Below are 15372 nucleotides of genomic sequence, written 5' to 3'. Positions count from 1 at the left end.
AACCTAAGACCCCCCTGTTGGTGCCTAAACCTAAGACCCCCCTGTTGGTGCCTAAACCTAAGACCCCCCTGTTGGTGCCTAAACCTAAGACCCCCTTGTTGGTGCCTAAACCTAAGACCCCCCTTTATTATGTGGATAATAATGTTTTACTAATTGTGGATGCAAAAAATATTTTGCAATTTACGTTACGTACTGATCGCTTTATTTTGTGAATAATAATGTTTTACAAACAGTAAGGGATAAAACTTTAAATAATGTTTTAATTATTTAAATAAGATAAATATGTTTAGTATTTTCATAAACGTTATTCGGCACGGGTGCATTTTATAAACGTAGATCACCACAAGCTCAGTTATAAATCATTAAACAGCTCCGGGCGCCGTTTGTAAACTTTATTTAGCTCCGGGCGCCGTTTGTAAACTTTATTTAGCTCCGGCGCCCTTTTTTCCTGCTCGGCGCCCATTAAACGTTATTTATTATGGGAGTGAATGGCGGCGCCCTTTTTGTCCACTAGCTGCCTGCACCCTTTTTTCCCAGCTCCGTCGTGAGTAGGGATAAAGTTATGGCTGATTAAAAAGGGACATAGCTAAAACGTCAAAATTGCTCTGGTCAATAAGGGGAAAACAAGGTCTGGATGCGAAGTGGTTAAAATATACGTAAACATATACAATTAAAAAGTATGTTTCTTCCAGAGTAAGTCCTGGAACCCACTACAAAGCGCTATTGCTAATCGCAATCGCTAGCATTTTTTATGAGCATTTTGTAAGCGATTTCATGAGCGTTTTCTGGCGATTTTGGTAGTGATTTTAAAGGTGTCAACATTTTGCCAGCGATTGTGTAACAATTTGCGATTAGCGTTTTTAATTCTGATTGGTCCTTTCAATGAATTTTTATTTTTTTACAGTGTGCAGTAATTTAAAAACGTTAGCAAAATCGTTCTGTATAGTGATTCATGAGCGCAATTTGGGCAACATTTCAGCAGGAAATAAACGCAATTTGGGGCACATTTCAGCAGAAAACAAACACAATGTGGGCAACATTTCAGCAGAAAACAAACGCAATTTGGGCCACATTTCAACAGAAAACAAACGCAATTTGGGCAACATTTCAGCAGAAAACAAACGCAATTTGGGCAACATTTCAGCAGAAAATAAATGCAATTTTGGCCACATTTCAGCAGAAAATAAATGCAATTTGGGCCACATTACAGCAGAAAATAAACGCAATTTGGGCCACATTTCAGCAGAAAATAAACGTAATTTGGGCCACATTTCAGCAGGAAATAAACACAATTTGGGCAACATTTCAGCAGAAAATAAACGCAATTTGGGCCACATTTCAGCAGAAAACAAACGCAATTTGGGCCACATTTCAGCAGAAAATAAACGCAATTTGGGCCACATTTCAGCAGAAAATAAGCATAATTTGGGCAACATTTCAGCAGGAAATAAACGCAATTTGGGCAACATTTCAGCAGAAAATAAACGCAATTTGGGCCACATTTCAGCAGAAAACAAACGCAATTTGGGCCACATTTCAGCAGAAAACAAACGCAATTTGGGCCACATTTCAGCAGAAAATAAACGTAATTTGAGCAACATTTCACCTAAAAAAAAAAGAATTTACTCACCTGTCAAAAGTCTCCTCACCCGCCGACCTCTGTCCCTGTTTCCTCCTCATTTGCCCCTCTTTCAGGACTTTGTCCCTCTTTCTATTTAAATATATATATTTATCTACTAAAAAATGTGTTTGATTGACTCTAAACTTTATTCCCATCCTTTGAATTGACATATTACTAATTTTAAAATGCTAATATGAAGGAAAAATGAACCAGGATAAAAAGGACTTGTCTGGTTTGATTTACAAAACAACATATTTTTCTTATAAAAACTTCATGGTATGCATGACTAAGGGTGTGACAGGGGCGTAAACAGGGGTGTGGCAGGGGCATGGCTTAAGTGTCCCGCTTTCTCATCTCAAAAAGTTGGGAGGTATGGTATGACCTGTGTATGGTTGTTTTGACTTTTTATTTTCAGTTCGGGTTCTCTTTAAATAACAGTTTGATGTGCTCTGAGATCTGTTATGTTGGTCTGTGTGCAGGTCACATGACAGGCAGAGTGCAGAGCTGGTGTGCACACTGAAGCAGGCAGAGGAAACAACATGCTGCGTGGAGTGAGTTGCCTGGCTGCAGGGCTGTTGAAGGCTTCCTATAGCTACACATTACTAAGCAGATCAGTGACTTTGTCTGTGTCACCAGAGATTGGCCTGGCTGATGAGAAGCTGCGTATCACAGTGCAGGATCTCACCCCCAAACAGCAGGTGACGCTCAGAGCTGTTGTGGTGGATGACCAGGACTGCCTGTTTGACTCTTGTGCCCACTATGAGGCTGACAGCAATGGCACTGTGGATCTACACAGGGATCCTTCTGTTGGAGGGGACTACACAGGGGTGCTGCCTATGGGGCTGCTCTGGAGCCTTTCTCCCTCTATTATAGAGAAGCCCTTCCGGAGACTAGAGAAGAAGAGTGTCCATGAGTCCCCCATGGTCATGGAGATTCTGGTACACAAGGGCCACATGGATCCCAAAGCCATACCAGGGCACTTAGTAACTAAGAAAGAGATCAAACGGCTCTTCTGTGCCCCTGGAGTGCGACGAATCAGGCTGAGGGAGGGGGCAGTGCGAGGCAGCCTGTTTCTACCTCCAGGTAATGGCCATATCCATTGCACACTCATATGTTTACTTATAAAGCTAAAAGGTCAATTTTAGTGAGAGGGATATGGAGGCTGCCATGTGTATTTCTTTTTAAGCAATACCAGTTACCTCCTGGCTGTCCTGCTGATCTATTTGGCTGCAGTAGTGTCTGAATCACACACCTGAAACAAGCATGCAGCTAAGCTTGTCAGATTTTTGTCAGAGACATCTGATTTGCATGCTTGTTTAGGGTCTATGCCTAAAAGTAGGAAGAGGGTTAGCATGGCAGCCAGGCAATGTGCATTATTTAAAAGGAAATAATCATGGCAGCTTCCATATCCCTCTCACTTCAGTTGTCCTTTAGGGCCCTTTTCCACTAGCAATTGCACATTTCCCCGGCGTTTGCGATCGCGATTTTGCTATGCACTGGACTGCATAGCAAAATCACGGCAAAAATCGCTCCGCGGCACGATCGCGTTAAAGTAAAAAATGAATCGCGGTAGTGGAAATTCCCTACCGTGATTCCTATGTTCAAATACAAACCGTAGCGATTTTAAAATCACTAGCGGTTTGCGATTTTGCGATTCAGCAATTGCAAAAGATGTAGTGGAAAAGGGCCCTTAAAGTAAGTTAATGAGTAATAAGTAAGTTAATGAGATGCAAACAGTTCCAAGTTGATGCAAGATTGTGCACATTTTGTATTCAAATGTATACAGTAATATGCCAATTGAATCCTGTGCTAGTTTAGGGGACCCAGCAGGAAATCTCATTGGGAAATTCACTAACATGATTGGATGGACAGCATCCTTTTGAACTGATAGGTTGTAGTAAGCTACACCCACACTGCTCTTCCAATCACAAATGCTGTAGAGGGTGCTGTGATTGGATTACAGTTTCCTGTGAGGTTTTCCACTGGATCCCCTAAACTAGACTAGCACCTAGATCTCTTGTTCCCCACTCCCAGGGAGAGATTTCCTGTGGGCAAAACACTTGGCGCTAGTTTACTTTAGGGGACCGAGCAGGAAACCTCATAGGTAAATTCGGCTAACATTATTAAGTTGACAGCACCCTTTTAACCACTAACAGACCGCGTCGCACCGATGGGCGTGGCCGGGGCAGCCCCAGGACTGCCTAACGCCGATCAGCATAAGGTCCTTGGGGCCTGTTTTGCAGGAGCTGTGCTCTGCCTTCAGCCTCCCAGCGGCGATCACCACTAGGAGACTGTTAGATGACGAAACCGCCGTCTAATTAGCTTGTACAGCGCTGTGTGACACGGCTGTTCCCCTGGGAGACAGGATAGTGATCGGCTGTCATATGACAGCTGATCATGCTGATTAGTCGGCGGGGGGAGGGAAAAAAATAGGGACATTTATTAGTAAAATAATACAATAAATATTTATAAAAAAATAAATAAATATTGGTGGAGCGATCAGATCCCACCAACAGAAATCTCTGTTGGTGGGGAGAAAAGGGGGGAATCACTAGTGTGCTGTGTTATGCGGCCCTGCAGCGAGGCCTTAAAGCTCCAGTGGCTCTTTTTAAGAAAAAAGGCCTGGTCTTTAGGGGGGTTTAACATTGCGGTCCTCAAGTGGTTAAACCACACCCACACTATTTGGCCAATCACAACGCTTTGTGCTGTATCAGAATCATATTTATTTCACCAAGTACAACGGGGGTTGTACCCGGAATTATTTTTGGCTGTAGAGGCCGTGATGTGATTGGAGAACTGTTCCCTATGGGGTTTCCTGCTGGGTTACCTAAAAAAGACCAGTGCCGAAATCTGCATAAAGTTGAATGTTCAACACATCTCTACTTCTAATTTATTAACCAAGCGAATTAACTAGCAGTTTCTTATTCTGGACCCCGTAAGGTCCAGCCCTGCTTAATCCTGTTGAGAAGAGACAGTCAACAAGATGCTATTGTCCTGGTTACTTGTATGGAAACTACATTAAAGGCTCGTTTCCACTATCGTGAATTCGCATGCGTTTGCCACATGCGAATTCGCATAGCCAATAGAAGTGGTTGGGATTGTTTCCACTTGTCAGGATTCCTTTGCGTTTTTCTGTGCAGAAAAAATCTGCACGGCAGAGCCATCAGAATTCGCATACCGCTATGCGATTCGCATACAATGTATTAGGGAATTTTCATGCGGTTTTGGTATGCGAATCGATTTCGCATGGAATCAATGGTAAAGCACACAGGCACTGCCATGGTTAAATTCCCATACATCGTCATCCATGCGAATTCGCATGAAAATTTGCATATACCGCATAAGAAATTCGCATCTGCATGCAAATTTTTACCACGGTGATTCCCACCTCACAAGTGAAAACGGGCCCTAAAAATGCAGCTTGGAATTGGGCCAATCAAAATAAGTAGGGAGAGTATTTGATTGGCCCGATTCAAAACCGCATACAATTTGCATGTAAGCGATAATTATTTGCAACTCATTGACCATTTCTAATGAGTGGAGAAAAAAAAACAGGTCATACACACTAGTTGTGGCAGATTGCAGCTGAAGATTGACTCAGCAGGATGAAATCAGAATACATTGATCTCTTTAAACCATTATTAGGCTTTCAAACTAGAGCATAACTGGGCAAGGAGGTAAATTATTATTTTATATTATCATTTTTGATGCGAACTGGTTCACTGAAAAATCTGATTTTAAATTCTGCTGTTCTTTGGGTGAGTCAGACCGATTGTTCAGCCAGGATTGCCGTGTGTGTGGTCACCTCTACTGACCCTGGATGAGTTTTCAGATCAGAGATTCCAATTTAACTTAAACTAGCAGCCTACAAGTACACACTTTGAATTATGATTGGCCAATCGCTGATCAGTTTTTCCACCTCCATCCTGTAGTTTGAGGGTACGGTTCCACTAGTGCGGTGGGGAATTGCCGCGGATCCCCCGCAGACGAATTCGCATGCAGGAGCGAAATCGCATGCGGTTGTATGCAAATTTTACCGCAAATTCGCATACGATTTCGCATGGATGATGCTGTGTGCGACTTTAACCATGTCAGTGCCTGTATGCTTTTCATTGATTTCATGAGAAATCGTATGCGAATTTGCATGAAAATTCACATACAAAACCGCCATATGAATTCCCTATTAAATACATTGTATGCGAATCGCATGTGGTGTCCAAATTCGGATGGCTCTACTGTGCAGATTTTTCCTGCACAAGAAAACGCTCCGTTTTTCTGACAAGTGGACACAGGCTCATTTACTTTTAGCGTACGTACGAAAAGGGCGTCGGGAAAAAAGGGCGCGTGGTATAAACGTTAAATGGAAATATCGTTTATAGAAATATTGTGTAGAATTTCATTTACAAATAGTGTTTTAAGAATTTATAAATCACTAAATAATGTGTATGAGATCGGCAATTCTTAAAACGTTAATCTTCCCTGTTTGTAAAGTGAAACTTATATTTACGTTTATTAAAAACCCTCCCTGTACCTATCCCTAACCCCTAGACCCCCTGTTGGTGCCTAAACCTAAGACCCCCCTGTTGGTGCCTAAACCTAAGACCCCCCTGTTGGTGCCTAAACCTAAGACCCCCCTGTTGGTGCCTAAACCTAAGACCCCCCAGTTGGTGCCTAAACCTAAGACCCCCCAGTTGGTGCCTAAACCTAAGACCCCCCTGTTGGTGCCTAAACCTAAGACCCCCCTGTTGGTGCCTAAACCTAAGACCCCTATGGATAATAATGTTTTACAGACATTAATAAATAAAAAAATGTAAATAAAAAAATGTAAATAATTTTTTTGGGTGGATAATAATGTTTTAGAAATGTTTTAGAAATAGTGATTTAGTATCTTCATAAACGTTATTCGTCACGGGCTCATTTTGTAAAGTTAAATCATCACAAACATAGTTATAAATCCTTAAAAATCTCCGGGCGCCTTTGTTAAAACGTTAATAATCTCCGGCGCCTTTTTTTCCCTGTTCGGCGCCCATTAAACGATATTTATAATGGAAGTGAATGGGGCGCCCTTTTTGTCCACTTGTCTCATGCGCCCAAATCTACTGCTTCCTTACTTTTATTGGTTATGCGAATTTGCATGCGGGGAACGTTAGTGGAAACGCACCCTGAGGGTCAACAGATTTGAATGCTGTGAGCAGATGGTGTAGGTAAACCTGCACACTACATGAAGTGGCAACATTGGTCAATCATAAAGTGTGTACCATGCTTTATATTTTAAGTGTCATTCTTATTTTGGTTTTGGAACAAAATGCTTGCTTCGCTGTTGTGCTGTTCCTCTGCCTCTTCTAATCCGAGTCCCAGAGAGTGGTGAGGGACACTTTGGCTTCTAGGGGCTGGAGGAAGCCCCAGATAAGTAAATCTGCTATAATTTATTTTGCCTCATGTATCTTTTTTAAAGAGAACCCGCGGTGTGCAGATGGGACACAGAGGCCTGTTCTCTGCCTCATAACATGCCTCGGTGTCCCCACACCGCTGCTCTCTGCCCCCCCCACCGTGCTATAGCTCCCCGAGATTGGTGACATTTGTCGCCATCTCTGAGGTAAACATATGGGTGAGGGATTCCCTGTTCAAAACACCTGCTGGGGCGTTCTTTCAGGATTTCCAGAGCTGCTATTGGGCAGCTCTCTCTCCCTGGTCACGCCCCCTGCCGCTCCCCCGCCTCCCTGCACGCTGTGAATGAGAGGTGGAATCTCTCATCCCAGCATTGTGACCTATAGGTCATGAAAGTGAGGCCTTGTTCACATTATATCCATTTTTCTAAAATTTTAAGCGCGGGCGATTTTCAAAATCGCCCTGAAAGCGCTTGTGCATTGATTCTCTATGAGAGCGTTCATATCAGAGCGGTTCATTTGCGATCCGCTTTGAAAAGCGGTGCTTGAGCTATTTTTGAGGTGATTTGCCTGAATGGAAGGTATAGGAAAAACGCAAAACGCTCACAAAATTGCTTTGGCAAGCTATTGCATGAGCGTTTTTAAAAAAAAAAAATACATTGTATTTATTGTTTCGGGATTTTTTTCCGGATAAAAAGACGGAAGCGCTCAGCAAAAGCGCTTACAAAAACGCCCACAAAAACGAGCGAACACGCAGAAAATCGCCAGAAAATGCTTAACCCATTCAGGTTCCGTCGTTTTCACGTGAGAAATGTTCACCTCCCATTCATTAGCCTATAACTTTATCACTACTTATCACAATGCACTGATCTATATCTTGTTTTTTCCGCCACCAATTAGGCTTTCTTTGGGGGGTACATTTTGCTAAGAGCCACTTTACTGTAAATGCATTTTAACAGGAAGAATAAGAAAAAAATGGAAAAATTCATTATTTCTCAGTTTTTAGCCATTATAGTTTTAAAATAATACATGCCTCCATAATTAAAACTCACGTATTGTATTTGCCCATATGTCCCGGTTATTACACCGTTAAAATTATGTCCCTATCACAATGTATGGCGACAATATTTTATTTGGAAATAAAGGTGCATTTTTTCCATTTTGCATCTATCACTATTTACAAGTTTAAAATAAAAAAAATATAGAAATATTTCATCTTTACATTGATATTTAAAAAGTTTAGACCCTTAGCTAAATATTTACATGTTTTTTTTTTATAGTAAACATTTTATTTGGGTAGTTTTGGGAGGGTGGAAGGTAAACAATAGATTTATAATGTAAATGTGTGTTAATTTGTATTTTTTTTTCTTACAGGTGTAGTATTACTTTTTGGCCACAAGATGGCGGCCATGAGTTTGTTTACATGACGTCACTCTAAGCGTAACACACGCTTAGAGTGACTCATCGGAGAGGGAACGGCCAGAAAAGGCGCAGCTTCCGAGAGAAGCTGTCGCTTTTTCAGCGGGGGAGAGGAATCAGTGATCGGGCACCATAGCCCGATACATTGATTCCTTGGCTACCGAATCCGCGGCCGGGAGTGCGCGTGCACGCGCGCGATCGGCCGCGGGAGCGTGCATGGTTCCTGGACGTAGAAACTACGTCCAGGAACCAAAATAGGTTAAAAAAAGTCAAACGCCTAACGCAAACACGAACGCCAGCCAAACGCAATGTGAACAAGGCCTGAAAGTGGGCCACTTAACCTGCTGAGCGGTCTGGATGAGCTCAGCTCGTCCAGTACCGCCGGAGCCTGCCGCTCAGGCCCTGCTGGGCCGATTTGGCTCAAATAAAAAGCAGCACACGCAGCCGGCACTTTGCCAGCCGCGTGTGCTACCTGATCGCCGCTGCAGCGCGGCGATCCGCCGCATGCAGCGTCGAAAGAGGGTCCCCCCAGCCGCCTGAGCCCAGCGTAGCCGGAACAAAAAGTTCCGGCCAGCGCTAAGGGCTGGATCGGAGGCGGCTGACGTCAGGACGTCGGCTGATGTCCATGACGTCATGGCGACGAGGTAAGCGAAACATGGAAGGCCGCTCATTGCAGCCTACCGTGTTACTTCTGGCCGCCGGAGGCGATCAGAAGAACGCATCCGGAGCGCCCTCTAGTGGGCTTTCATGCAGCCAACTTTTAGTTGGCTGCATTAAATAGTTTTTTTTTAATTAAAAAAAAACCCTGCCGCAGCCTCGCGATCTTAATAGAACGCCAGGGAGGTTAAGCGGCATTTTTTGCGGCTACCTGATCTGCTCAGTCCCATGGATCAGGTAGCCTACTTTAAAAAAAAAAATTGAGCCCACCTCGTGCTCTCTTTAAAGAGGAACTTCAGTGAATGTTACTATTAAAATTACTTATATTTTGCAATATTAATGTATAAATTAGTCAATGTTTGCCCATTCTAAAATCTTTTCTCTCCCTGATTTACTTCCTTAAACTTATCACTGATGGCGACATCTTTACGGATGGCAAGAGCCTCACTGGATAGGGACTGGTGCACACGAGCGATTCTGGAGCGTTTTTTTAAACCGCTTGCAGGGGGAAAACCGCTTGGCTAATGAAAGTGAATGGGCTGGTGCACACCATAGTGGTTCTGAAGCGCTTTTTAAAACGCTTGCAGGGGGAAAACCGCTTGCCAAATGAAAGTGAATGGGCTGGTGCACACCAGAGCGGCTCGTTTTTTCCACATACGCAAACTCGGGGGCTGCAGCATTTTTTAGATTTCTGCCTCAATGTTAAGTATAGGAAAGTGGAAAACCGCTCTGAAAAACGCTACATCAGAGCGGTTTCCCAGGTGTTTATTTACAGTAGCTGTTCAGTAACAGCTTTACTGTAACAATATTTGACACACAAAAACGCTCTCTAAACATGCCTAGAATCGCTCTGAAACCTGCTTCAAAAACCTCTGGCGTTTTGCAGATCTGCTAGAGGTTTTTGGTGTGCACTAGGCCTAATTTACGTTTGTGTGTTCTGAAGTCAGCATAAATAACACCTGATCTCCAGTAATAATCTGGGAGGAGAAGGCTTTGTGACCTCATACAGCAATATATTGATATAGGAAGTGTTTCTGATGCTGAAACCAGGAAAATGAATGTAGACTTGGGTATACGGAACAATGCTACATTCTACTATATATCGCTGCTGTGCCTCTTTAAACTCAGGAAAATGAAAAGTAGAATGTGCATTTTACAAATTGTGTCCAAAACAAAACTACTGAAAATAAAATAGTAGTGTGTAAATCTATGGGGGCTGCTAATGATTCCACATTGTCTTTATTTTAGGGGAGGGTTCCTTTCCTGGCGTGATTGACATGTTTGGAGATGATGGCGGTCTGGTGGAATATCGCTCCAGTCTTCTAGCCAGCCGTGGATTTGCTGCCCTGGCCCTGCCATACTTTTCTTTCGAAGATCTCCCACCAGCAATGACCGAATTTCACTTGGAGTACTTTGAGGAAGCTTCTAAATTTTTGTCTCAGCATCCCAAAGTAAGAATGAGAGGAACCCTAATCTTCGACTGACCTTTAGGGCCTTTTCACACCGTTGCAGTGCGTCACATTGACACACTGCTACCGTAGCCTAATGCAACCCTATGGGGAGGTTCATACTTCCCATGTTGTGGTACGCTAAACCGCAAGTCCCTAATCTAACACTAGTGGAGAACTATGTTACCTTGCCTGATCTACATCGGCCCGGAAGTCATGTTAGTCTATGGTAAGTTGCATCACTTCCTGCTTGGCTGGTGGTCAAACGGGGAACATCGCGCACTAACGCGGTGTTCCCTGAAAGCCTGTTTTGACGCATCGGATCGCTACCGCCAGTTTGCAGTGTGAAACTGGCCTTAGGCTATAGGTTCACAGTATTACGTTGCAGTGTAATGGCCGCTTCATAATGTGGATTACCACATTGCAATGCACCACCAGAGTGTGACTGATGCGCATAACTGGTTGCGGCATCGTAACACACTACATGCAGTACGTTACCGGCAATCGTGCGTTAACAGTAGAGGTGAAGAATACTTTTCAGTGACTGTATGCTTCTCTATTCCTTTTATTCACTATATACTTTTCATCGACTGTATGCTTCATGTTATTGAGCTGCCTTGGGAGTTAAAAATGCTGCTTGGTACCCTTTAACAACCCAGGTTACGGGTTAACATCTGTAGTGTCAGTCTCAGCTGCTCCCCCGCCTCCTGCATAGCTCCGGTCCCTGCCCCCGTCCCTTCCCTCCAGTCAGCAGGGAGGGAAGGGATGCAGGCGGGGACTGGAGTTCTGCAGGAGGCGGGGAGAGCAGCAGACTGACACTATAGAGATAAACACAGCCAGCTCTGACAAGCTGTTTGTCAGCAGCGTGGCTGTGATTTATGAGGGATTGCAGAGTGCAGGGGGACCTTAGGGGGGTTTGGGATAGCAACAGAGGCTGGGCTGTATAGGCAGATCCAGCCTGTGTATGCAGATAATAATCTTCAAACCCACCTCGGGTTCTCTTTAAAGCTGCATTTCCACTTGTGCGGTGCGAATGCGGGTCCATGCGAATTTTCATGCGAATTCGTATGGATGACGCTGTATGCGAATTTAACCATGGCAGTGCTGGTGTGCTTTTCCATTGTTTCTATGCGAATTCGCATGAAAATTCGCATACCCAAACCTCATGCGAATTTTCCATTAAATACATTGTATGCGATTCGCATAGCGGTATGCGGTATGCGAATTCTGATGGCTCTGCCATGTGAATTTTTTCTGCACAGAAAAACACAAAGGAATCCTGACAAGTGGAAACAGTCCCATTCACTTGTATTGCTATGCGAATTTGCATGCGAAAAACGCCTGCGAATTCACGATAGTGGAAATGAGCCCGTAAGGATACCAGAGGTCAAACGTTTTGGAGAAACGGGGGGAGCAGGCGTATACATCACCTGCCCTGATGGCCACTGCCTTTTCCTCTCTGCCTGCAGCTTACCTAACAGCCCCCCCAAAAAACCCCTGGGATCCACTTCCGGTCGGCCGAGTCGGTCTCTAGTGCGCAGGCCCCAGCCCGGGCTGCGCATTCTACAGCGTGGCTGGGAGTGTTCTGTAAATGCGTATGACGTCAATATGTCATGCGCAGTGCGCTCTAGGCCACGCTGTAGGATGCGCAGCCCGGCCAGTGCTTGCGCACTAGAGGCCGACCAGAAGTGGATTTGGGGGGCTGTAAGGTAAGCTATGGGAACAAAAAGGAGAACGGGGAGAGAGGTGGGCGGCACGACAGGTGATAGTATAAGCCTGATCCCCCTGTTTCTCCAAAATGTTTGACCTCTGGTATCCTGTAAGGGGAATTTGCTGATTGAATCTAAACTGGTAAAAGGAGATACATGTATCCCTCCGCCAAATCTTAGAGGCAAGGAGAAGATTCTGGTCCTTCCACCAAAAATACTGTAAGCCTGAGGGTGGGATAAAACAGTGACAATCAGGGCTGCCCAGAAAAGAGAGCCCGCCGGACGGGGGAAGATGCCAGCGCAAATATTTTTTATTTTTTGGTTCTTGTAAAGGTTTAAATTAAAGGACATGTGTCCAGTTACATAATCATGATGAAAGAAAAGTGTGGTAGTGGACTAATGAGATGATATATTCTCTCTCTTTTTTTTTTGTCTTCTCTATGAAGGTTAAAGGTCCTGGAGTTGGTGTTATAGGAACTGGCAAAGGTGCAGATCTTGCTCTTTCCATGATGACCTTCCTACCCCGGGTGGTGGCAACAGTGAGCATCTCTGGGTGTTGTGCCAACACTGCTGCCAAGTTGACCTACAAAGATGTCACCATCCCACCCTTGGCTTATGACCTGGGCCGAGTGCGAGTGTCAGAAAGGGCAGTGTTTGATGTCTTCGATGCTCTGGATGATCCTCTGGATCCTGCTAATAGCCAGTGCCTCATCCCTATAGAGAAAGCCGATGGTCAGTTCATGTTTGTTGTTGGTGAAAATGACCAGAACTGGAAAAGTTCTGTCTATGCTCACATAGCCATTGATCGCCTGAAGAGAAATGGGAAAAGTAACTATACCTTGCTGACTTACCCCGGAACTGGCCATAGAATAGACCCTCCCAGCTCTCCCTTCTGCATGGTGGCCATCGATCGGGTCCTGGGCGTACCTATCCTGGGGGGTGGAGAAATGAAAACTCACTGCCAGGCTCAGGAAGATTCGTGGCAGAAAATACAAGACTTCTTTCATTTGCATCTTAGATAAAAAGAGATAATACAACTAGTCGGGAAGATAAACCTCTATGAGGCTGAGCTATGATCGCAAGCTTTGGAGCTGAATGATTGGTCTGATCTTAATTTTTGCACTATGACACAGTTAGCCTATGTGCTTGGCTCACTGGACTGCACTAGCTGCAGGTTTTTTTAGTACCCTTAGCTTTTGATTGAATGAGGGTTCTTATTATTGCACTGCACAGTATTAATTATGACTGTAGTTAATATTTTTAACGTAACTCCACTTCTGTTTAACAAATCTACAACACATTTAACCATTTTTGAAATTTATTGTTATTAAAATGACCTTTTTTTGCCTGTGGCCAGCTCTGATTTTCTCCATAAAATACCTAGTCTGTTTTTTGGAACTATGGCAGCAGTACACAGTTTGGTGAATGGAACAGCCCCAAATTCCCAGTTTTTGTGACTGGATTCGAACACAGAAGATAAACTTTTTGCATGTCCGGTTTAGGGTTTCCTGTGTGAGGTTAGGTGCACACTTAGCAGAAGCGCAAGTATTGCGGAAAACATTGCATTTTTGCCGCTAATAGAAGTCTATGGGCCGCATGAAAAAACACATATAAAAAAGGCATATGCGTTTTGTATCTGTGCGTTTTTAAAAATGCTGGTTTTGTTGCATAGTATTCAAAAACCTACATAATGAAAGTCAATGGGAATGCAATGTATTGCGTTTTGTATGCGTTTTTTTTTAAATTGTTTTGTGATGTATTTAACAACCAATCCTCCAGGATGGCTGATACAAGAGAGGAAGCCTGCTCCGCCCACCAAAGGAAACACCTCCAAATAAAACAATTAGGCAATTAGGTAGCCCTATAAATCCTCCCCTGCCTTTACTCCCTCAGTTCTAGTGTGTTTCCCACACCGAAGACACCTTACAAGGCAGGACTGTACCTGTCTTCCAAGATCTTGGCGCCTCCTCCATGGATGGGACTGCGAGTGGAGCTCTCCCCGCTCTGGGTGGCTGCAGACGGGGTGTTTTGTGTCTCAGAGCGGCGGCGGCCTGGACGGAGTGTCGGGGCTGGCCGCATCCGCGGCGGGAGGTAGCGTGTCCGTATTGCCAGCATCCACAAGACTGGCGTTTGGTGCGGATAGGCGAGCGGGGCACGCAACTCTCCTGTTTGTAGGAGGCTTCAGCGTGATGACGCACTTCCGCTTCCGCTTAAAGGCGGAAGCATAGGCAGCGTTCCCCCGCCAGCCGCATCCTCGTGGAGAGATTCAGAGGGAAGGCATGGAGCAGGCAGACGCCTTTCCCTCTGAGCCCAGTGGATCCCAGAGCAGCGCACAGCCACCAGGACAGGTGAGAGCGGACAGAGTGAGCCTCCTTAGTGGAGTATTTAACTCACTCTGTCCTCAATAAGAATTTCAAAGGGGACTATGCCTGTTAAACCTCTATGGGGCTATTCTTATATGATTGTCACAGGGCTGAAGGAAAATGTATTTTTTTCTTTTATTTTTGTTTTCCAGACTGTCCCTTCTGTACCTGAGGACTCTAGTCATCCTCAGAAGGCTACTGACAAGGCCAGGCGCTGCAGACAGTGTGATGTTAAATTGTCTAAAACTTGGACTAGGTCACACTGCGATAAATGTTTAAAGTCTTCTTCTACCCCAAAGCCTCCAGACCCCACTGTTGTTATGATGAATTTTATGGAGTCTATGAGAAAGGAGTTTTCGTCCACTTTTAAAACCTTTAGATCGGTTATGTCCGCCCCGGCCCAATGGACAATACCGCAGTTACCTACCTCTGCAGTGCCGGCAGTTCCAGCCCCGCTTCTACCCACTCCTCCTCCCCCTCCCCCTCCTCCTCCGGTTGGGATACCGCCTAACCCTCTGGGGATTCAGTCAGATTCGGGGTCTCTGGGGTTGGCGGTTGCCTCATCAGGGGAGGACTCTCTTGAAGAGGGCGAGGAAAGAAGTGAACCCGATTCAGACTTAGAAGATTTAGAGGGTGCTCCTCAAAAATTTTCTAAGTATCTGTTTAATGCAGAAGAAACTGCTGAACTTCTTAAAGCAGTATACGAGGCGGAGCAGCTGCCTGAGCCAGCTGCTTCGTCTTCAGTAAGAGATGATATTTATGCAGGGT

General features: G+C 44.6%; 2 protein-coding genes across 2 annotated transcripts in view; one reads left to right on the top strand and one right to left on the bottom strand.

Annotated features, from left to right (window-relative positions):
• Positions 1-15372, bottom strand: part of HEATR4 (HEAT repeat containing 4) — a 198856-nt gene that overhangs the window by 112384 nt on the left and 71100 nt on the right. The window lies entirely within an intron of this gene.
• On the top strand, positions 2126-13587 carry LOC137531964 (acyl-coenzyme A thioesterase 6-like). Its single transcript, XM_068252017.1, has 3 exons — positions 2126-2704; positions 10333-10535; positions 12688-13587. Exons 1-3 carry the CDS (start codon positions 2161-2163, stop codon positions 13261-13263), a joined length of 1323 nt encoding a protein of 440 aa, XP_068108118.1. The 5' UTR covers positions 2126-2160; the 3' UTR covers positions 13264-13587.

This window comes from Hyperolius riggenbachi, chromosome 9 (genome assembly GCF_040937935.1).
Source record: "Hyperolius riggenbachi isolate aHypRig1 chromosome 9, aHypRig1.pri, whole genome shotgun sequence".
NCBI classification, from domain to species: Eukaryota; Metazoa; Chordata; class Amphibia; order Anura; family Hyperoliidae; genus Hyperolius; species Hyperolius riggenbachi.
Note: the sequence above shows the minus strand (reverse complement) of the source record. Positions and strands in the feature narration are given on the sequence as shown.